A 24,939-nucleotide genomic window follows, 5' to 3' on the forward strand; every position below is an offset into this window, starting at 1 on the left:
GTCCGTGTCTGTCACAGCTGGGGCTGCTGTGTCCGTGTCTGTCACTGCTGCAGGGTGCTGTGTCCGTGTCTGTCACTGCTGCAGCCCGTCCCCTCTTTGTGCCTCATTCATGCTCTGTGATCCTGCCGCGTGTTAGAGCTGCTGCTCTGCCCCTGGGCGAGCACAGGGCAAGCGAGGAGGAGAATGTCGGGCTGCTCCCAGGGTTATGGGTCAGGTCTGTCTCTGAGCTGAGCCCCTGGTTTTGCTTCTGTAGTCAGAATGGTTTTGGCTGGCTGAAACAGGGGAAGGCATTTGCTGCTGGGGTTGTTCCTGAAGGAAGGGAGCTGTGACAGAGGCAGCTGTGGTGGGTGCTCGGGGTGATGGCTGTGGAGATAAGTGTCTGTGTCCAGAGCCTGCTCTGCGCCCCTGCCAGCAGCATCAGAGGCACAGCCGAGGTCTGAGCTTCTCCTCAGAGATTTCCTGCCCGGAGTCTTCCTCAGAGACTGCCCGTGGTGTGGGGCTGAGCCCGGGCCTTGGCTCCGTGTCCTGGGACCCCACTCCTCAGGTGCTATGGGTGGCATCTGCTCAATGGCAGTAAAACCTCAGCCCCTTATGTTCTGCTACTGTCAGAGGTGGGGTAAGGTCTTGCATTTCGAATGTTCCCAGAGTTGTTGAGGGTACTGCGGATTTTGTCTATGCCTTGTGCAGGGCCGTGGGGCAGCAGGCTCGTGTCCCGCCTTGGCGCTAACTGCCGTCTCTCTCTTGAGTCAGTCACTTGACAGAGAAAGCACGCTGAGCATCTGGGATGCGATGCGGCCGTCATTCCTTGTTTACAGCTCCTGGCAGGCAAAGCCCTGCGTCATGCACGGCCGGGGCTGGGAGCGTTTCCTCGGCAGTGGCACAGAGGCAGAGCCGGCCTCTCCTGCGGTGCCCGCTGGCCGCGCTGCCGCGCTCAGCCTGAGGGGCCGGGCCAGCGGCGCCGCCGGTTTCCCACCTGAGGAGTGCCGAGCCTCCCACCTCACGTTTCTGAGTTTGGGATGGCAGAGTGGACAGCCGGTGTGCTACCTCTCGTCTGCTTGGTGAGCTCCTGCACGCTTCATGAGCGGTTGTGCTTGTGGCAGTGCTCTGGGTGTGATGAAGTCTTTACTCAGTTTTGCTGGGTATTTATTTAAAAAGTCAGGAATTGTTATGATTAAGAGGGCAGCACTTTGATAAAAACCACAACTTTCGCCCACACGCGAAGCCTGTGTGGATATGTATGGTCTTGCTGGCTCTTTTGCAGGTTTATAAAGTTGTGTTCCTGCAGTTATTCCTGTTTTGACTTAAGACATTTCCAGTGCAGACTGTTTACAAATTGGATGTCAAAAAGAACAATAATTGATTAAAAGCAACCATTTATTGATATTAACATTTCCTGTGCATGCCAAGATAAGGCAAAGCTATATGCACTGATTCACTAGCCTTATGGTAATTCCTGTGCTTTTTCGTTGAGTCTCTGTCAGTGTGGTATCTTGGAACTGTTTATTTCATTTACTGGAATATCTCCACTGACATTAATGGAATTGTTGATATAGCTGAGAAAAGAGAATCTGGACCTGCATTAATATGCTAGTTTTCAAAAATGCATTTTTAAAATCATTATCTGAGCTCCAGACAGCCTTTGAATGTGTGTCTGTAAACTTTTGGAAGGATAATATTACAGAATAGTCTGTATGATTTTGGAAGTACTCTTTCCAACATTCCCACAAAAGAGGGCAGAAAATAAGTAATTAGTTTACTGACTATGTCAGTGATCCTCTTGCCTGGTAATAGGCAAGAAAGCACACTGCTTTAAATGGCTCATTTTAGTAAGGATGACTGGGTGTCCCAGCAGTCTCCCATAATGATTTTAGTTTTAAAAGGAGGAAGAAGTATTTTACCTTGAAAAAGTTATTTTAAGAAGCAGTAAGACAAGTTATGGAAGCTTTGTGTGTGTATCCCCAAAATGAGGAAATGTACTTTATTTATAATGAACAGATAAGATGAAAATCATCATTTAAGCTACTGTTAACCTTTTAATCTCAAATGTAGTTCAAACTACTTAAATGGCTTTGGTCTTCGTGTGGGAATGGAAATTAGCTCTTGGCATAGCTTGCTCTAATTGAAATCAGTTTGTGGTTTTTAAGTTCCTTCCCTGCTTGACAGATGATATCATTTCCTATGCTTTTTGTAATCCCCTCTGTTTTTCTAAGATTGTATAAAGCTAGTTGAACTACACATTTTAAAGTAACTGTACACCTTTTTCTGACCTACTTAGGACATTGTCCAAAAATCTTCACCAGATATTCACTCTGTATTTGCAGACAATTTTACTTTTTCTTGAGGAATGTTAGTACATTTTTGTTGCTTGAAGTACTGTAGTACATCCAAAGCAGAACAAAGATGTATAATAACTCTTAGACACATAAGAAATGTAATGCACAGTTTTTGCTTTTATAATTGAAGAATTAAGGTTACTAGTGTTTTAAATACTAGATAGCTTTCAATTCTTTCTCCAGTTTTATGTTTTACTTCTGTTTTGTGGAATCATATTGTTATAGAAGGCAATACAGTTAAAATTATTATTTCTGCTTGAAAATAAAAAAAATTCTGTTCACATACTTCTGAACTGTTAAAAGCCAAATGATGCCTAAGAGTTTTGTGTGAGATGAAAAATTTGGTGTTTGGCATGGCACCTGTTAGCTGCAGGCTCTGATGGGACATGCAATTTCCATTTTTCAATCCTGAGCATTTCAGACAGCATGGTGTAGGTATCCAGTGGTCCATCACAATCTACTGAAACACTGATCAGACTGTAATCCTATCTGGGGAGGAGCCTTTCATGTGGCTCCTGTTAGGAGGAAAACCATTTCCCAGCTGCTTACTGGAGTGCAGGCCCCAGTTCCCAGCTGTGCTGGACAGCAGGCCCTATAAGGACTTTGCTTTGTTGGGAGATCTGCCCACTTCTCTATGCCTTATGAAGAGCCTGACATACTTTCAGTTGCTCCCAACATCTAGTTAAGAAATATATTTGCCCTTATTACTAGAAAAATTACTCAGAGACATGATGTTTTACTGGCATGGGGCTTATGTTGCCTGTTAACCATTATAAGTGATAGGGTTGCAGCTGGGGAGAGAGTGCTGCTGCTCCCCTGCCTCTGCCCTTGGGAGGGAAAGGTTGTTGGCTCTGGGGAAGGGCTGTCTGTGAGCTCTGCAGCTCCCAACACAGCAGCTCTACTGGTGGGATGAGCCCACAGTTGGCATACAAAAAGAAATCACTCTGTTATTTCTCCCTTTTATGCAAGAAATCCTGCTTGGCCAGGTCAGCTTCTGGTGTTGCATGTATTAGCAGAACAGGGTTGTCTTCAGGAGCTTCCTTATGTGCTTCCCTTCAATACTTCCCCACTTCCCAGATGATAAGGCTCCCTTTCTAATGATGCTGTCTGCCAGAAGTTTAGTACTTTTCCCTTATTGAAGGCTTTTTCTCATAATTGCAAAGTAGGAAAGAAATGTTGAGGATTTATGCTCATGTGAAATACCTTTGACTTCATTTGAATGAGAGGGTGCATCAAATTCTTGCACCATGTCCTATAATCCTTAGGAACTCTGAATCTATATTGTGTTCTGTAGTGCCATTTTCCATGTGTCCTAAAATGTGCATTCTTGATGACTTCTAAAACTTTCTGGTTCACTGAATCAATCCCTAAAAAAAAGTAAAAGTAAATGTTTACCTTTAGCAAAAAGTAAAGTGTTTCTGACTGGTTTGATTTAACTGAGGAAAATCTTTTTTCCTTTCAAGTCCAACACTGTAACATCCGGTGCATGAACGGAGGTAGCTGCAGTGATGACCATTGCCTCTGCCAGAAGGGATATACAGGAACTCACTGTGGGCAGCGTAAGTACACTCCTAGAATGTAGATACTCTTATGTGGTTCTGTGATGTGTGAATTGGACACTCTTTAGCACTAAGCTTCAGCTGCTGTTGAGCTTGTTTTTGATCGGGTATAGTGAAATTTTACAGAAAAATACATGTCTTTGTAATGAATGCTGAGTGAATTCTTATTGATCAAGACTATTAAAACACCATGTGACAATAATTGGATATAACTTGATCCTATAGTTCTCACGCTGCCATAATTCCCACTGACCTCCAGGATTTCTTACCCTCTAGAGCAGTGGGTCATACATCTAAAGTTTACATGGGATTCAGTTTTCATTTTATAGATAAAATGAGGATTTTTAATAAAAAGTCTTGTTTTCATTTCAGTGTTTGCATCAGACTTAGCTAGTATGCTTTAGAAATTTTGATGTTGTCTTATTAGAGTTGATTGACAGATTTTTTTATTTGCTCAGTCAGTCCTTAGTCAAAAGCAATCCTGGATGTGCTGCTTGAAATTTCTCCCAAACTGACTCTGGTGCTCTCTTGTTCTTGGCTGGAATGCTGTGAAGTAACTCAAATAAGGATGTAGACACTGCTTTTAACCAAGGCTGTCACATTGCTATCTAGTGAAATATTGGTCTGACACAGAAAATGTGTTTAGCCCATTTAATGAAAACCTTTTGTGCTCTGTCAAAATCAATGGCACACTTTACATGAACTTCAGTGGGACCAGGAATTTACCCTAATAATCTGGAGGAGGATCACATGGTGAAAGGATTAAGAATTGTATTTCTGCCTTCACTGTGAAATATCAAGTGGATAAAAGAGGATAAATGGAAATCTTCTTTCTACTGATGTGAATGTGAAACGGAACAAAGAATAACATTACTCAATGAACATGAAATTGTATCTAAAATCTTCTTTTTCATGTGCATGTTGTATTTTCTAATAATATCTGAGAAGAATTTCTTTTGGAGTTTATGATTAAAAAATTGACTTCTGAAGCTAGTGACAACATGATACAGAGGAAGAGTATTTGAATTAACATCAAATAGATATTAAATTTTGCTATCCTAGTTAATAGCCTTATTTTTTTAACACCAGTGAACATCCTTTCACTACTGAATTATTACAGAAGGAACAAACACATTTGAGGATTTAGAGTTGAACTATTCCTCTCCATCTTCTATCTGCAATCTCTATCAGTGTTTGTTTGTTACAAGTTTGAAAGATATTATTTTGAAGTTATGGGATTGTCCAGCTATCCCAAAGGGAAAGGCTCTGAGAGGTCAGAAAAGCTGTGGTTGTTCCTGTATTTGTGTTATGCTTCACTGATGATGAGCTCACGGTACTAATGAGGCCAGGAAGTAGTAAAAGGTCATGAAGTAGATTCTAGGAAAAGAATTTGGTCTGTTTACCATTTTTACCAGTTTACCTAAGTTGGCCAAGTACATACCTTCATGTCTTTCTGAAAACAGCTCAATAAAGATTACTCTTGCCTTCCCTTTGATGCAGCTGTCTGTGAAAATGGATGTCTCAATGGAGGGAGGTGCGTAGCTCCGAACCGCTGTGCCTGCACGTATGGCTTTACTGGACCCCAGTGTGAGAGAGGTACGTGCCTTAAATCAGTGGCAATCATTATGTTCCAGCACCTCCAGCAGTAGGTAGTTGGGCCATTACCTGTTGTATTCTATAGCTGAATTGATTGTGTTTGTTTTTGTTGCTCTCAAGACAGAAAATAAATTGTAAGTAGCATTTTTAGAAGTATGTGAACTTCATAAGGATAGAGGCCAGGAGGAAACACAGACATAGCTGTTTACTTTGTTTGTGATGAAAACACTCCAGTGGAAGAGGTGGCAAATGAAAGTGTGTGCTTTTGCTCAAACTCCAGTTTCCAAGTCATCAGAAAAAGTCTTTGAATTTGATGTACATGATAAGTAGCATCTTGTCTCTGTAATGTTTTCTTTTGCAGAGTATATTTGTGAGCAGTGGACAATGTTTAGGTATAATCTTTCCTGGTGGTGGGTGGAGTGAGAAATTGGTGGCACAGAGCCATTTGAGCCAAGTCAAGCTGTCCTGAAATTACATGCATGCCATTGAGCACAATTGAGGTGGAAGTCTGTAACTTACATGCCTTGTCTGTAGGCAGTTTTTTACTTAAAACACGTGTTTGATTTTATAGTTATCAATAAAAGAGAAAATAGACATTAATGAGCTGTAGTATTCCTGGTTAATGCTTGCTTGCTGTGTTGAGGCCAAATGATTGTCATATCTTCCCAGAAACCCTCTGAAATTTGGCTGCTTTCACAGATTTTCTGCAGTCTCTCTACCTAGCTGAGCTAATATGTTCCCCTCCTCTAAAAAGGGTGTGGTGTTTTTTGGTCTCAGAATCACATTATGCCATGAGAAAAACTTTTTTCTGAAGATAACTTTTCAAGTATAAACTAATCTTGGTCTTAGAATAACTTGCCTTGTTCAGCACATGCACCTGTGTGGTCACTGGGGAGTTGTCTGGCTGCATATGATTTTACACAGCTGTCAGCTAAGTAAGAGGTCCATATTTTGAATCTAGCTTTGGAAAGTTCTGTGGATTTGACACTCCCTGGTGGGCTTCTGATGTACATGTGAATGGATGTTAGCCAGAAAATTGACAAGATTCATGCCTTGTAGAGTAAAATGGTGTGTTTATAAGAAAGAAAAGAAAGAGGGGAGGAAACAAAACAAAACCAAAGCATCTCTGTGCATGGAGTCGGGGGTGGGGGGGGGAAGGAAAATACTCAAGAGAAATGGTGTCTTAAACTATGCCATTTCTGGCAGAAGCAGGAGAAGCAGATTGTTTTGAAAACACCATTTCTGGATATAAATGTAATGTGCAGTGATACAGTTTTGTGGCATACACATTCTCCATCTGTTTGGCTGTGATTTGAGTTCTAGGTTATGCCATCCCACAAACTAAGAGTTATGGAAGTAATTTACTGCTGTGTATCATCCAGTGCTTTTTTCTACAAGCATCAACTAACAGTAACAGTCAAAGAGTGTTTGTGGCACATACGTCACACACCAAAGACTATTCCAGCCTTTGCTGCATATGTCATAACTCAGAGCTGACTTGAATAAAAAGATGTCGAGGCAACCAAACATGTGGGGTTATTCTAATAATCCGATAGGGAAAACATTTAAAATGTTGCAGGTGGTTGGAACAAAATTCTTAGCTACAGAGACAAGTTGTGTAGTTCTGTTCTAAAACAGTGTCTACTGTTTTAAGTAGTTTTTCCATACATTACCTCAGTCAGTGTTGACCGTGTGATTGTTAATGAAGACAAGACTTCTGTGTAGATCAAGGGCTTTATCTGGTGGAAGATCCACTGCTTTCAAAGTGTAACAAACACCATCAAATTTGTGGCATGAGTATTTCTATGTATTTATTCAGTCATTCTTTGAGAAGGTAGCAGCTGGCCTTGGACCGTTTTGGCACACAAATCACTTTTTTCTATGTCTTAGAAGTGTTAATCTTAGTGTAAAACACTATAAACGTGAGCATAAGGAATTATGAGATTCACTTTTATCAGTGGAGTTCCTCTTCATGTCCTGGGAGTGTATGCCATGCCACTGGTGAGACAGGCTTCACCAGAGCTGGATCAATAACTTTGTCATGGTGCACATGTATCATTAACTCCTGAGCTGTTGTGTGTGGTGTTTGGCTCCTTTCCAGAGCAGGAGAAGCTGCCTGGACATACTGTCAAGTATATGCAGCTGTGTCATAAAACAACAGACCTGGCTTTTCTGTCCAATAGTGTTCAAAAAGGTGGACTTGACATAAACTCAGCAGTAAAAGTGTAGTGGAGTTGGGAGTGCTTCCTACAGCCATTTAAGACACATTTAAAATACATAGCCCAAAAAGGAAAATATTTCACAGATATTGCCTCAGTTAAAAATTGAACTTCAGGGACAGCTTTTAGGAAGGTGTTGAGTTCTCTGGCGGTGGTCCAGGGATGAGCTTTGACATGCCTTTAAGTTCAAACCCAAGATGTCAATATGCTTAGAATTATGCAAGTGCTTAAGGGCCTTCCTGGATTTTGGCCCAAGCTTTCAGAGTTAGTTAAGATCTGAGAGATGCACTCAGCTTTTAGTTTATCAGTAATCATATTATTAATGAAATCACAGATAGCAGAAAATGAAGATGTGGACAAAGCAAAATTTCTCCCACTGGTTAAAAACTGGATGTCATCCTTATGCCATTTTACTGTTAATGCTGAATAACTTGAGAGAGTTACAGATTCTGCAGTTTCTTTTAGAGTTGCTGAAGAGACTGAGACCAGAGACTTAGCTTATGTTCCCCTGAGGATGATTCAGAACATTGACAGCTCTTTCTATTGTCTGTAAAAGAGCCTAGAGGATTTAGCTGGCTGTGGGAGATGCCCACGTTTGGGTCATGTGAAAACCTCCTTGTATCTTGCACTTTATGAAAGTCCAAAGAAAAATTGATGTTAGGAGCTCAGGAAGATCAAAAAAACAGATTTGGTAGAGCTGCCTACAAATTTGTGCACAAAGGTTTTCTTGACTCTTTGAAACTGTTTCTCTTTAGATGTTTGGATGATAGTACTTTAAGAGGGTGAGTTCTATATAATAGAAGGTTGTACGTTGTTGTTATCCTTGTATTGCAGAAATGCAATGAAATGTGCTTTTCTTTTTCTGTCTGGATTCATTAGAGGAACACAGTGGAAGCTTAGAATGTGTTACAGACCTGTTTGTTTATTTGAATGCTTGTGACAACATCAGGGGCTCAATCCTGCTGCATTCTGGAGTTCTGCCACTTGCTTCACATAGGGGCAGAATTGGGCCTGATGTAGTTCAAATATTAAAAACGTACCACGTGTGTTTTGTTTTTTTATGGACTCAGAATATGAGCAAATGATTGCTTTTTCTTCAGACAGAGTCGTTTCTGTACTGCTCTCTTCATGGCAGGAATTTTTGCATAATTTTTAATTATATTTGGCCATTATTAAAAGTTCCCAGAATTAATGCCATATGTAAAAATATCTGTCCCGGAGCCTCCCTATGAAAGTGCAGCCGCTGAAAGTGGTCAAGAGTAATGTAGGGCTCTGTATATTTTTTTTCTTTCTAAATACTACAACGGGTAAAATGTTTTTACAAAGAGGACACTGCACCCCTTAGTGTGCCCCGTCTCTGGTATTTAGTCTAAATGGAAAGTAAATAACAAAGTGTAGATAGCAGCAAAAGTATGTTCCCAAAGCCTTATGTTGCATTTAAAGTAGTATTGCAGCATATGGTAGCTGGCAAACATTTGAATAAACTTGATTGCTGTTGCTTTCTTCCAAGAAACACATCTGTTGACATAGACATGTAGTTTCTGCAGCCCTGTAACATGAATGCATGCATGTCCAGTGTTATAGCAGCAAACTGAAGGATGGCTAAACTTGACGGCCTGCAATAAGGACTCTTGCATACATTTTTCCCCCTGGAAAGTTATGAAAAATGGCTTCAGACTGAAGATCAATATATTTAGCCACAGAGTGATGTTTTACTGACTTTAAAATAATTTCAGTATATGTTGTCACCTTTGGTGTCTTTCAGTTTTAGAATAAAAATTCCATTGGTTATCTTTTTTGAAAAAGAGGTTGAGATAACTGGATGAGTTTTTTAATTTTTAAAATTGAAGCTGCAGCTTTATGGCTGAGAAGTCAGCATCTACAGAATGATTGTGTGTGATTTAGGTGGTTTGTAATACTTAGCAATATAATCAATAGATCTCTGGATCAGAACTCAGGACTCAGCCTGTTATTTGATGCCAAAAAGCATTTTTAGGGATCTTATTTATAGGAAGGCTTTTATGCATTGTTCTGGTCTTTGCATGTTCGCCCCATAACGGGTCTTGTGTTGCTTGCTCTATGCTTTGTGTCTTAAAATATCATATAGCTAGTTTTAAAATGTTTCTTCAGATATATGCTTATAAGCTTAATCAAGATCCACAAATGATTAAGTACATATGGCTTAGGTCTCTTGTGAGATGTGAGGGCTCCAACTTTTGTACACGAAGCTGAACATTTACATTTTGTTCCAAATTGAGTTTTGGTTTCAGTCAAACAAATCTAAAGTTTTCATTCAGCTATTTGGCAGACCTTTTTATATTTCCATGCTTTCTTGATTGGCTGCTAAGGACACTGACCTTTAGATGTGCAGTAAAGTATTGTTTGGACGTTGCTTTGTTTTGATTTTAGTCGTAGCAGTGGAGATGCATACAAATTTAATCACAAATTGTGGAGCCTATATTTGGTATAAATTATCGCCAAAACATTTGAATGAAATAGCTGCATTGTTCTGATCTGTAAGATTTGGTTCTTGTATGTAGGACATGGAAAGGACTCACAGGAGAGTCACTAGATCATTCTTCTGGTACTGCAAAGAGCTTTGTTGTTGAACCTGACTCCTGCCTCCAGCTTTGCTGTCAGCTTCTGGCTTCTGTTTGCTGTGCAAAAAATTGGGTTCAGCTCTCACTGCAGCCGGGCTGGACCCTGTGCTGGCTGTGCCTGCTTGTGGTTCTTGCTGTCTGCCTTGTAGTGTCTTGAGAAATGAAGAGCGGAGGCCAGTGGAGGAGAGGCTTTGTAGAAGTTACCTACATGGAGAGATTATGGGATGTTGCATGCAGATCATACAGCTATAACTTCTGTATACACAGTGCAGACAGTTAAAAGCTGTAGCTTCCCTGACTGGCCTTCACTGCCAGATCTGTGCTCTGCAGTGTTCCAGGGAGAATTGGAAAGAATTCCTCTCATGTGTTGTATCACGAGAGTAATTTTTTTTGGTGTGTATGTGTGCTGAAAGATTGAATCAGCTTTTATTGATATTGGTTGTCATTGCAGCATGGTGTTACATTTGAGAAATCCAGAATGTGTATCTTAGGGCTCATGTTCCCCTCTTAGAACCATTTTACCAGGCCCATTTTTCTAATTTCAGCCAAAACTTGTAAAAAATAAAATAGCTGGCCACAACTGATTTCTCATGGAACTTTCCAAAGAAAAGGTGCCTTTGAAATGGTGACTCCCAGAGTTGGACATAATATAGGGAATGAGTAAATGCAGCTGAGAACTTACCTAACAATGCCTATTTAGCTGTTTTTGGAGAAAATTACTCCTTCTCTGGGCTGCAATATATTTTGATATAAGAAAGCACCGCTACCTGAAATCCTCTAATTTGTTACAGTGAAAACAAATGTTTTTCTTGTGAATCACCCATTTATAGCTTTTTTTCTTCTTGGGCTGGTAAGCTAAGAATTTTTGTTAGACTTGCCACAGAAGCGAGTATGCATGATGCCTCAGTTGAGTTTGTGATTTACTGGTTTTTCTCTGTTTTTATGATAGATCTAAAACTTTTTAGATGGGCAGTTCTAAAAAAGAAAAGAAACCTCTTTTAAAACATAGATCTAACCTAATGAAAGGATAAACTTATGAAGGCATTTCCAAGTAAAACAATTCTTTTATGTAGGTCAGCGGCAAAATGCTAATGAAAATGCATCTTAAACAGAGGTGCTCAAAGCGGTCAGTGTAACTGTTTTGACACATGTAAGATTTTTTGCTACGTATTTGTAACAGAGCTGTTGAAATCTCTGTAAAAACAAGACTTCTAAAGTAAACTGTTAGATTTAGAAAGAGGTCTACTCTGTATCAGCATAAAAGCTGCAAAAAATTGTGGGAAACAACTACCTAAGAGCAGCTGTAAGGACAGGCACATTCTCACTTCCAGTTGCCCTTGAGAGGTTCATGAATAATGACTGAGTAATTCATATATATTTTTTTTTTTATGATAGCTTGTACAGTTTGGCACTTTAGAGAAATGCTGTAGGAAAAGAAAAGAGGCCTAAATAAGGTCTGAAAAGAAAGGAGCCCTGAAAGAAATATCGCTCTCCAAATTCTGCTATGCTGTAAAACAGAGCTTGGCTTTGCACTCATTATCCAGAAGAAACCTCTTTTGGAAAAAAAGGCAGAATTTTGCGACGTAAAGAAACCAAGATTCAGTATTTCCCTTCACTGTAGCTAAGCGTGCAAAGGCTACGGATACGTAATTTTAAAAAAGTATGAAAGTTATTAAAAGTGCGTGTGTGTTTACACATATATACATGTGGGTTTATATTTTAAGAAATGTGAACCTTTTCAAGCACCTGAGTTTTGATTGTGGTCTTATACATTTACTTTGTATCTGTTGCAGGCGTTACCCAAACTAAACTAGCACAGGTAGGTTAATGGAACTGAGTCTGCTGTGCTATAGCCTTCATTTCTTTCCATGCTGGTGTAATTCAGATTATAGGTCTCCCTTTCTGAAGGAGGGGTCTCTGCACTGTTTTACTTGTCCCTGAATGTTTAACTTAGTGTGTGCCTCAATTTTTAAAAAGCATTTCCTCGAGTAAGCCTGGCTTACCAAGTGATCTTGGTTATGTTTTATAATGATCCTGTCCTCAATGTTTATGTTTTTTGCAAAGTTTACCCAGTGATTGCCAGGTGTTCAGTGCTGTCCCCATTTGCTCCTTACTCCTTGGAATGAATGGTCTTCTGTGACCCTCTAGGGCTTTTTCTTCTGACACAGAGGTGCTGACAGTCATAGGGAAGCAGGAGCTGAGGAGAAAGCTCTATGCTCACAGTTGTTGTCTCCTTGGGGAGGTGGTGGCTGATGCCTTCATCCTGCACCACTGCACACAGCATGGGACCAAGCCAGAGGTGTCCTTGCTGGCATTGCAGCAGTGGTTGTAAGTTCAGTGATATTTTACAAGATTTACCATTTTCCTTATTTCTGTATGCCCAGGGACCTCACAGTATTCTTTGGTCTCAAGATTAAGCCCTCAGCTTTTTCTCTAGGTCCTTTTATCTTGGTCCCATTACTTACAATTGCTCCAATGAATCTGTTGGTATCTGAATTTTCAGCAAGGTTTGGAAAAGCAGTTTATCTCTGGCAAAAACAGGCAGCACAACAAAATGCATATCTGCTGGTTAGTGGGGTAACTCCTGCCTATCAAACAATGTATTTACATTCTTTTAAAACAGAACTGTAAGATTTAAAGGGAGAGAAGGTAATTTCTAACTGTATTTCAGCTTACGGAATTGCTTAGGGTGGAAGGGACCTCTTTAGATCACCTTGTCCAACTCCCCTGCTCAAACAGGATCAGTTGGAGCAGATTGCCCAGGACTGTGGAAAATGTGCTAAAATATGTGTTAGTCTGTGATTTGTACACCTCCAGCTGTACCATTTAGACCTATTAGCTATTTAATGAAGCTCCAGTGCTAACATTGTCTAAGTCCTCATAATTTTGGATCTTCTGTGGGTTTTTTTTCTTATTTGTGTGTTCTGTTATCCAGAGAGTGCTTTTCCTGTGGCAGTGATTGATTGAGTGCTGTGAAATGAAAGCACATGTTATGCTGATGACATCTAATGTACTTGCCTAATAAAATTTTAAAAATGGAATAGTTAGTTTAAAAATGAAGAATAAGCTGACAAAACTACAGTGGTTCATGGGGTGTGGAATAGGGAATGGTTTTAAATCCAAGTAATACTCATAATTACAGACACACTGTCAGGAGAGTTTTCCTGTTTGCACTTGACACTAATTGTAGTTACTTGCTTGTCACTTAACGCAAAAAGATGGGGGAGACCTATTAAGTACTTGCTAATTTCACCTGATTTAGGAAGCAGCTGGGTACCTCAGTGATGGAGGGTTTTAGGACCTCAACAGCTCCTGTTTGCTTATGTTTCTGAGAACTACAGCAAGAAAAAAGTGATAAACATGCAGTGCAAAAAGCATGCTGTGCACTTTCTTTAAAGTGCAATTAAGGTGACTCTTAAAGTGAGACACACCTTGAACTGTTTGTTCAAGGGCCATTGGACTGGGATTGTCCAGATGTCTTAGCTCAGTTGAGCAGTACAGTGACAGAACACTACTTGGACTTGAAATGTTTAAAAGAAGTAATAGTAAAACCGGCAAGCAGTGAAGTATAATTGTCCTGCTGGGATATGATGAAAGCCTTTATGAGAATCTCCATGTCCTGGTGGGACAGTACGGGTGGTAACTTGGAGAGGTTTGTGAATTGCAAGTATGGCAGCTTTACAGTTGGATTAATACAGACTCCAGAAGAAGCCACAGGGTCAAAAATTACTTCCAAGCCACAGGCTTCAAAGGCCAAAAGATCTGCAGTGAGAAAAGAGGTGAGTGATCCACCTCTGTGAAAAGGTTCTGTGAAAGGAGAGTTGATGTTAAGTTACTTTGGCTCCAATAACCTTTAAGGTAAGATATAGCTTAATGATGCAGATATTATGTCTGAAATTGAATTACACCTCATGGTGTGAACTAATTCCAGTTACTTGATTCTTGAGTTCAGGGCTTAAAGAGTAGTAAGAGGACAATTTGTGAACTTTTTGAGGGATTGAAGTAAGGAGACAATAACGTTTTAATACACTAAAATTTGGTCAAGTTGTAGGGCTCATAAAGCAAAGGCAAGAGATACAGGTGAGAAGGAAAGATAGGCAAGAAGATGATGGCAGAGCGGATCTAGACAGTTTTCACCTCTCTGGGGAAAGGAGCATTGGAGGCAGGTTGAGACGTTTTTAGACTGCTGCTTGGGCAGGGGAAACTCAGTGGAGATGTGCATTCCATTCATCTGAATGGCTCTTCTAGTGAAAACATTGCTAGACACAAGCACAGGCCAGGAATGGCAAATGATGAATGACTTAGCAAGCTATCTTGCTGGGTATTTAATCTGTGTGGTTATCTAAATAATTTGAAATGCTTCTCTTGGCCTGAGCCAGGCTGGACAAAATGAAGTGCCATGCATTAAACCTTGTGCTATTTCAGTTCTCAGGTCCCAGCAGGAACCCAACAAGATATGGTTTAATGAAAGGTGATACTATATTAAAATAACAGTACAAGTTGTATCAAACTTGGTTCCAAATTCAATACAAAATGTCGTGGTTTTAGAAGGCATTTTAAATCTAGCACTAACACTTCAGTCACTTGCTGATGTCAGTACAAAAAAAGTGCTTTGTACAGCTGCTGAGTGCAAGGAAGATGAGAGGTTAAATTGGGTTAGTGGAAATGAAAGACGTGCTGCGGAAGAAGTTTTGGTATCGGATTGTTTATGGAATTTGTCATTAAATAACAGAAGTGTTTAAATTGGAGGCCAAATTTAAAGCATTCCTTTTTATAAATGGTTCCCTATTTATGTGCAATTGAAGTTATTTACAGAGGTATACAAGGAAACATTAATTTCTTTCCCTCTTAAAAAGGAAAGATGATGGCAAATCCTTCTTAGTCTCTTACTGTTCAAGCCTTCTTGAGCTCAGGCCTGCACCACCGGTGTGTATTAAAATAATTCTGCTATTCTTACTACAGTTGATTACAGTGCTCTGTTATAAAGGGTGGAGGCACTTGGTGGTTCTCCAAAGAAAGTGAGTAATAATTGACCTAATGTACAGAGCACATGAATAACATATTCTTTTGGTAAGAAATTTATGTTTTACAGGGTGTGCTAGAGTTCACATCCCTTTTTCACATCTTCCAAAAGATTTTAAAATACTCAGCTGCTCTATTAAATTTCTAACTCAACAAATACTCAAATACAAAGTATGCATTAGATAAAGCTCTTGAGTTGAATCCAAACATTGAAAAATCTTTTAATCTGCCTTGAAAACAGCTGTTTAGAATTTTGAGCAGAAATAACAACTTCCTGCAGCCTGCCTTGTTGATGTCCGTTTCAGTTCAAGCTGGGAGGAATTTCTCTTTGTTACTCTGCAGCAGCAGCAAGCCTTTACATCCATGATTCGACTATCCCCCAGACATATTAGGACTGGTATCCTGGTCCTCTTTGAAATAAATGAATGAATAAATACACTTCCTTTGAATCCAGCATAATGGAGGAGAGACTTACTGAGAAGATTTAAGGTAGTTTTGACACTTCAGTGGGAGTTGTCTGGAGTGCAGCTTACAGGAGCTCCTTTTAACATCTCCCACTGCAGAGAGACTGCTTCATGTTTGTCTGCTGAAGGAATTCTTGATATGAGAATTGATTTTTTACTGTCTGAAATTATTTAAACCAATTACATGGGGTTTGTGCATATGCATATATAATTTTTATTCTTTGTTCATAAATATTTAGGTAATCTTATAAGATGTTACACAGTGATTTGGCATCAAATACCACATACAAAATTTCTGGGCAACTGCCCATTGCACCCCAGGAAATACCAGAAGAGTTCAAGATGACTGGCATTTCAAGAAATATCTAAAGCAGTAGTGATTTGCCACTTAGTGTAAACTATTGCCAGAACCCTGCAGGGAATGGTTTGTGTTTACTCTACAGCCTGTTTTGCTATGTCCAGAGGGCAGATTATACCTGCATTTCACACACCCACACACTTGTGCTTATATATTAGTTTTATATTCAGACATTCAGGCAGTACTTTAAACCTAAAGGTAGAAGTGTTGACATTGTTCAGAGAGATGAAGCTTGGATGAAAAATTCACAGTCACTCTTGAAGTGATCGAAAACCTACTCACATAAACTAAAAGGATGCCCAAAGACCTAAGTGGGCTTTGAATCAGGAGTCAGAGACCTGATCAAATCTTGTCAGCCAGATTTCAATAATGTTATTGAGAAAGCAATTAGATCTATGCTGTGCTACCACACAATAATATCAATCAGTAATTTTGGATAAAAGTTAAAAGTGCTTAAATGCATAAGCCACAAATATGAAAATGTTTAGTGAAGAAAGTGGTTATAGTGGATAGAAAATACCAGTATATGGAATGGTATTTATTTAACTGCAACTAGGGATTTCAAGATGATGAGTGAGAAATACTGTAGTAGAGTAATTAGCCAAGAAAATCAGTTTTATAATATACTGTTCTTTTCCTTTTGGGCTTATGTGCCACATACAGAGTCTTTCATGTGATATTTTCATTTCTAAAGCACTTTTAGAATGCTAGTATGTTAATGAACATTGATTAACACCTAGACAAGTTTGTATATGTGTCTTCCAATGGTCTCTGATGAAGCACAAGTAGCTGTTTTAAATCTAAAGGAGATGTTTGTATTTTAGTAGGATTTGGGTTATGCTCAAATTTGAGCAGATGTAGAAGAGTTTTGTACTTTCCTCTTTTGCTGAGGTGATGTCCTTGTGTCTTTTTTTTAATGTTTGTTGTTTTTATTCAAGTAGTCAGTATTGTGTGTGGTTTGCAGTGGGAGATGTTGATGCAGATGCAGTACCCAAGGTGCCAGTGATTCTCCGCACCTTTTCCAAAGTGGAATGAGATTACAGCAGAGTTTCTGCCCTGCAGAGGGGCAGCCTGATGCTCATGTGAAAAATAACCAAGATAATTTCTGTGAACAGGGCTTTTAATCAGCTGTTTAATAGTTGCTGATCCAATTTCAAGTCGCTAATTAAATGAAATGGGAGGAACAAAGAGATCAGCATGCTGCCAGGCAAGAGTTCCAATCCAGTGGTTATCTCATTTCAAACGTGTGGGCTAAATATCTTTATAACTTAAGCTTATAGTATATTCACACACTAATAAAATGTTGTTATGCAGGGTAGTTTAACCACCACAAGCTTATTTTATTTTATAAGACTAAACTATTTGATACTCTAAAAACATTTTTCTCCTGTGAATATTTATCACAAGTGTAGTTGAAACTTAATCATTAAAACAGATATTCAGACACTTTCCTGACAAAGAATGATGTGGATAAAAGACATTATTCCTGGAGGAAGTCCTACTTGCCTTTTGGATGTAGTGCAAAATATTTCTGATAATCAGGAGGAAGTTTTCTCTTCCACTGAACTGTCTTAAATTATGAGCTTTCTACTGTTTTACAAGAGTTTTTTTAAAGCCACCTAAAAGTTTTCCCACAGTGCTGGTTTACAAGCAGCTGAAACTTTAGACGCCCCACAGAACAGTCTGTTGTTCCACTAATGTTGCTGGAAGTGAATCACATATGTATTGATGACCACCTGGATTGTAAAATGTACCCATTCTAGTAAAAATTAAAAGAAAATATTTCCCATATTTTTAGGTACAAATTTATATTGGCACTGCAATTGCTAAACCTTGCAGCTTAGGCAGATACCAGAGCTCCCACAGAGGAACTTTAAACTGCATTATGCTGCACTCTGTGTGCTTCCCTCTCATAACTCCCCACTGCTCCCCAGCAGTAGAAGGATGCTCCCTCTTCCCTCCTGCTTCCCTACTCCTCTTCCCAGTTGTGGGAACCCCATGGTGCTGCCTGGCATGTATTGCTCTCTTGCACTTGGTCCAGTGCAAAACAGAATTTGGCTTTTAATACCTAGAATATCGTCTGTCTCAGCTGTGAATCTCTTTTGGTTTGAGGGTAGGGGAGTTTAATGGATCAGTGGCTTCCTGATGGCCTGATACTTCATTCAAAGCCCAGTGAAGTCAAAAGGAAAAATATACTCAGGAGTTTTGGTGGTGTGGAGCAGGTCCTATAGCCAGAAAGGCAAGGTAAACATTGACACACTGCCTCCACCTGTTCTGTTCTTTCCCTGAGTCCTGATTCCTTGACAGGATCACCCATTAATCTAAGTACCTGCTTTTTATGATGCTGATTTACACCAGGAAAATGTTGGGGATTAAAAAATGAGCAGGATGCACTTAACAGTCTGTTTTGACTGTGAAATGAAACTTGTTCTTCTCAGAAATTATATATATATATATATATATATATATATATATGTATACACATACACACACACCTTTCTGCTTTTTTTTTTATAAATTTTAGCTCTGAAGATAGGAACACAATTAGACCTTGTCATGGTTTATTCTAATCCACTCAATTGTTCAATTATTGTTCTTTTAGTGTAAAAAATACTTCAGAAGATAGCACAAGTTTTTACTATCTAGTAGAAATTCTTTAGTAACAGCTTTCAATGTTTTTCTTATTCAGTATAGTTAATTTTATTTCTTTGAGATGGATGGATAGGAGCTGCCTAACTGAAGAGATAAGCAGTGTGTTGTCACTGCTAGATTAGGCCATTCTTCGTGTGGTTTGTAACGCCTTTTTTATCTCATATTCTTATTTATCACTGCCCTGGTGTTTGTTTTTCTTGATTTAGGATTATGACATTTAACTATATAAATAATATTGGGGTACATAATTTGTACTTTGTCATCTTGAAAGTATCAAAGTAGACAACAAATACGGATATCAGCCCTACAAATGGGAGGAAAATGCCTTTTGGGAAAAGGGATGGTTAATAGCTGCAATTTGTGTAGTCATTGTTTATTCATATTTGGCCACCCAATGATCCTAGTGGATAGTGTTTCAGAGTGCATCGCCAGATGTGTCAGTGAGATGCCTGCTCTATTGCTGAGATGTTCTCAGGCATCTTTTTGCTTCTTGCTCACTGCTGTTCTTGGAGCACAGGACTGGGTGCTGCTCCTGCCCATTCCCCTGTGTGGTGCTTGCTGGGCTCACCCAGCTCCTGGGTGCAACTGGGATTGTGCCCACCCTGCTCCATACACAGATTCCTCTCCTGGATGGCTTTTGCTGCCTGGCTGCTCTTTACTAGTTGGCTCTCTGGTCCTCATTTTTACCCAGGTAGCTGGCCGGCCTGTCCTGGCAAACTTCACTCTCCTGGTCAGCTGGTGAAGCTCTGGGGCTGGCCAGCCTTTTCCTCCCTCCCCTTCCTTTTTCTCCCCTTCTCACACATGGTGTCTGCTGGCTCCCACTGTTTATCTCTCCTTGTCTCTGTGCCTCCCACTCATTTCTTAGATTTGCTTTGATCCATCCCGTCTTTGCTGCCTTCCTGTTTTTCGTCCCTCTGCTCTTTTGCTGTTTTGCTCCTTTGTATCCTTGTTTCCTTCACACTTGTTCCCTGAAGGCTTTTTGCTCTGGCTTTCCCCTGCCTACAACCAGTATGTATCTTTTCCAGAGCTTGCTGTCTTTCCCCTGTCTGTTCATCTGATCTAGCAGCCACATTGTTTGAAACAGTTACTAACAGAACACTGATTTGCGTTACAGGTTGGAGAAACTCTAATGTTTATCACTTTTTATTTGCTTTGGATATTTTTATAAGTTCTTTATAAATCTAGTCTATGCTTCCATAGAAACACCCATAGTAAAACCCCAACTGAAGCACTTAATTGTGCTTCTGTGCCTTTTTTCCCCATAATTGGCTATCAAGTGTCTGTGTATTCTCTATAATTCACTGTCATCTCCCTTAGGACTCTTAGAAATGTCACAACTCACTGTTTTAATCCAGACATCACAATTATAACTCTGGTTCCACAAACACTTCATTATGTTAGTGTGGAATAAGGACTTGTGGGTGATCACAATGATGGGAAAGGAAGTGCAGAGAAAAGTCATGGCAGTTGAAAATTTGCTGCTGTAAAACCCTGTGAGAGAAGGAAAAAACTTGGCCTGGCCATTCTTCTCCTGCTTCTTTCAATCTTTGATCCAGAGTCCTTATTTAGACACAATGATGCTGATTGAAGTTTTAGCTGAGTTAGGACTAGAGAAACAGATACCTGTTAGATGCTGTAGCACATCTGATGTAATATGTGGTTAAACCCCCTGTAAATAGCTACATTTTTTGTCCCTATTTGATTCAAACCTATTTTTAAAATGGGTCTTTTTCTCTCCACATGTTTTTATTCTCCCTAGTTATGGGGTAACCTAATATCATAAATTACTCTAAATACTGATTAACAAGTCAGTCCCTAATGATAACTACACAACTTTGTCAATGGGAAAATACTCTTATGCCCCCCATATGTGTTTTCTCCCTTCATGACAGAAATATGAATTCCATGTGAGAGAACATTGTTCCCATGTAGCAGCCCATTCCTTTCAAGTGAATATCATCAGTCCTTCTCCTCGCCTTTTAAAAGATTTTGGGTTGCTTTTACACATGTGTGTAGATATATTTCTGAAGAAAAAAAGTTCATAGCATCTATTGAGTTGGAAAATTAATTAGACGACCTAATTGATTGTGCATGAGTTGCTCTGTGGAATGTGTTCTGCTGCTGTTGCACTCACCCAGTACAGAAAATCTACTAGAAACTGACAATTAATTGAACGTTAAAAACCCCCATAAAACCCCACAACCATCCCTCCTCCAAAAAAGAAAAAAACCCAAACCCAACCACCATAAAACCTTGAAGACTCAAAACACAAAAAACTTTACATGAAAGATCTTTTCTCATTTTATTGGAGTAATTCCAAGAGGCCTGAACTCAGCTTGAGGCTCCCTTTATCATTCAGAAAATAGACAAGTCTGCGTCCCAAAGCCTGTGTAGTCTAAATAGGAAAAAGCCCCACCAGCATCCAGAACTATTGGCAGCCCCATGTTCCATGTGGGGAGCTAATTTACAGGGAGATTAAGTCACTTGTGTAAGGATGTACTGGGAGTCTGCAGCAGAGTCTGAAACTGAACCCAGGTCATCCCAGTCCCAGCCAAGTGTCTCAACCACAAGACTCTCCCTCCTTTTCAGTATGTCAGTGTAGAAAGTAGGCCAAAAAGCAGTTTCCAACCTTTAATACACAGCATTTTGCAAGGCTGTGAAGTATTATGTATTAGACAGGCATCTGGATCAGCAGCAGTTTCTGCGGATACTTTTATCTGTAAACAGAAGCAAAGCCTGTAAGGGCTTTGTAAAATTTACATAAATTATTACTTTATCAATAAATAACATAGTTAAATTTATAAAGACTGTACTTAAATTCAATGCATTTTAATAACTTTTTAAGAATGGAAAATGTGTTTAAAGGACTTCTGTTGTCTGTGGCTCTCTGATTTTCATATGTTTTAGATTCTGGTGCTGCTCATCCATCAGGATGCATTAGCAGTGATGTGTGGCTCGACCAGGCTGTGCGGGGCACTGCACCGTGTGGTGTAAGCTCAGAGAGGGAGGCTGGGCTCGCATGACAGGCTAACGCTCCAGTGTTATGCAAAGGTTAAGTATTCCTGTGTTGGGAGTTAGTGAGGCTTGCAGTTTGCTGACCTAAATCTGAGTGATTCCTATTATGTTGAGTATTTGCTTATCTTTTGGAGCATCTCTGTGTGGCTGGAGTGTAACAAAACTTCAGCTTGAATCTGTACCCTGAATGGAGGAGGATGAAAGAAGTGCAAGTGTGAGTGAATATGTGTACATATGTAACCATCCCCCTTCTTCAACTGGGATCTTCCATTTTGGGCCTGAAATCAGCATTAGTGTGTGGTAGTCTACAAATAACAGGCCAGAGCTTATTTGTTCCCCTCAGTACACTAGCTAGTTATTCACAGACACCTGCCTTGTTTGCTGAACTCCTGTTTCCTTTCTCCCGCATCCCCCCCCAAAAAATGACTTATCTAGTTCTCACTGGCTCTCATGTATATTCTGGGCCACTTCAGAACCTTCATTATTTGAAACCATTTATCCCAGATGTTGTGTGCATTTACACAGATCAATTTCACATTTAAATTCAGATAAATTTCAGTGATTGTCATGGAAAAAACCCATCAGCTTTGATGGGATTTATTCAGCATGAAGGTGAGAGAAACATTGTTTTCTAAAATAAATGAGAAATTGTTCAAAATGGTGATCAGTGGAATGGACCATTCAGATACACATGGCAGTTTCCAGGATTCTGATGCTATTACTTGTGAGTACATTATTACTAAAAACCACTGGAGTGTGTCACTTTTGGTCAAACCACTGTGGCCCAGCTATTGACAAGAGGCCTCTGAAACTGGCTGGGTCTCTCTTCCCCAAGACCCCCCCCAAACACTGGCTGTTTTCTCTGTGAGGGAGTGTCCATGCAGTCACAGGCAATGGGATTCCCCCACTGAATGATTGTTCTCTCATCAAAGTCAGTGAGTCTAACCTTTCCCTTGTAACTGCAACCTGGGCTTTGTGCTGCGTGTCATGGCTGGGCACCCACAAAACCAAGCGGTTCTATCTAACAGAGAGGAAAGAAAAAAGTGCTGGATTGTAGTCCTGGGTCTTGAATGTTTCTGTTGAAGACGCTCAGGCTGGTGACTGTTTCCAAGTTGTAATGATTTGTCCTACATGTGGATGCAAATGAAAACTTAGGACCTGACATTCCTTTCAACAAGTAGAAGAGATGCCAGTTTCCAATGCTGAGGTAAAAATAGATTTGCAAATCTGTTGGACTAAAATAGTGTATACAGAGCAAGTGTGATGAGTGAGAAAAGGCCAAAGGCATCAGCAGAGCTGCTATTAAAAACTTAAAAAGTGTTAAACAATACGCTAAGAATGTGGAGTTGCTTACGCTTTCAGTAAATGTGTGAAACCTTTCCAATATTTATCTAGAGTATTCATGGTAATTCAAGGTCTTTTAGAAAAACTTGCAGTTCTTCTTGACTAATTACTAACTTAAGTTAAAGAACCAAAAAGTGCTCTTCATTACATCATTAATGGAAGTCAGTAAAGACCTTTTGCTCTTCTCTCCTGCTGCTTGCAAGTAAGAAGAGAGCTCGACTCTCAGTTTGAGAATTGTCTGTGGATTAATATCCCTCCCCATCACCATCCTTCCCATTTTAAGGATGTACTCTCTCACTGCTTGGGAAAATCAGACTTTTGATGTGATTTTACAAAGAGTTTATTTGACGATTGTCATAAATATTTTCTGTAATCTTAGATTAAAGATGTGAGGGTCCTCAGTCACTTGAGACCTGTCCTTTACTGATGCTGGGGGACATCCATTAGTGCTAAGCAAATCCACCCATTAGTGCTAAGCAAAGAGAGGGCTCCTTCAACCAAGTGGTCAATGAAGACAAGAATGACAGAAGGCCTTAAACAATAATATGAGTAATGAAGCACATGTATTAGCATCTCATGTACTTTATATTGGTGGGTATAATATATATTTAATAAAATTACACTTGCTTAGTTAAAAACTGGTGAATCAAGATTGGATCATTTGCCTTCTTGTAATACTATATACATGTATTCAATTCCTATTACTTCTAATAATAGAAATTGAATACATGTGAGAATTCTAGAGTTATGGTATGTATTCTGCAACATTTCAACAGAGACACCTCAGGCTTATTCAGAGTTAAATAGTGCATGTTATTGCTGTGTTTATTTTTGGACCACAGTCTTAATGCAAATCCCATATATGTGGTTATGCAAAATGATCCAGGTTCTGGTCATGATTACACTGGTGTACACACAGAGTGATGCCACAGTTTCATTGAGGAAGGAATCTGATCCTGTAAGACAGAGGGTTGCATGGTATTTCAATTAGGTAGTTGATGTGTTTCACCATGGAGTTAGAGGTGAGGTATTAGTGTCTGAAGCAATTCTTGTATGTTATGACTTACATTTTTAATGCTTCCTGAGATTTTGGTGGGTTATTGTGCAATGCAACCATGAAGTGAAATAATTGTTAAAATATTTCTGTAAAAATCAAGTACTCTGTGTTGTCACTGTTTTCCAAATATTTTTCATGTCTTTTTAGCTGGCTGTATAAAATATAAAACTCTGTGTTACAGCCTTACACAAGAAGAATAGTATTATTTTTTCCAAAGTCTTTAGACTAGTAAAAAAAAAATATTTACATCATATCAAGTCTGTCATCACTAAGATCATATCACAAAAATGCACATATATGAGAATACAAAAACCTGAGTGAGTGTCTGGTTGAAGAAATTTGGCCAGGGAGCTGTCTGCCTTGTGGAGAAGAGTCTTTACAGGGATACAATCTGTTTGCCCCTTCCTTTCATTCAGTGGAAGGTTTCCACCGTTATAATTTCTCAGGACTGCTGGTCTTTTTGGATTATGGGAAAGAGGGAGCTTGCTTCAGGCAAGTTTGATGATTCCTGTTATAAAGGAATAAAAGATATTGATTGTTCTAATCTACTTGTTAAAGAGCTTGTTAAAGAGCCAGAAGAGAGCTTGTTCAAGAGCCAGAAGTTCAGGGTTCTCTTAGGACCAAAAAAGCTATTTGTAACATTTCACTGCAACACTCAAACCATCATTGTTACACTTAATGCCTTCCTACACTGAAAGCAAGTCGACTTCTCTCCATTCC

At 39.6% G+C, this 24,939-nt stretch overlaps 1 protein-coding gene across 1 annotated transcript in view; it reads left to right on the plus strand.

Moving 5' to 3' along the window:
• FBN1 (fibrillin 1) overlaps positions 1-24,939 on the plus strand; it is a 130,364-nt gene that overhangs the window by 5,324 nt on the left and 100,101 nt on the right. The window contains 2 exon segments of the mRNA XM_031055899.1: positions 3,797-3,892; positions 5,393-5,488. Coding sequence (XP_030911759.1) covers positions 3,797-3,892; positions 5,393-5,488 — 192 coding nt within the window.

The sequence above is a fragment of the Geospiza fortis genome, unplaced genomic scaffold, assembly GCF_000277835.1.
Source record: "Geospiza fortis unplaced genomic scaffold, GeoFor_1.0 scaffold171, whole genome shotgun sequence".
In the NCBI taxonomy this organism is placed as follows: Eukaryota; Metazoa; Chordata; class Aves; order Passeriformes; family Thraupidae; genus Geospiza; species Geospiza fortis.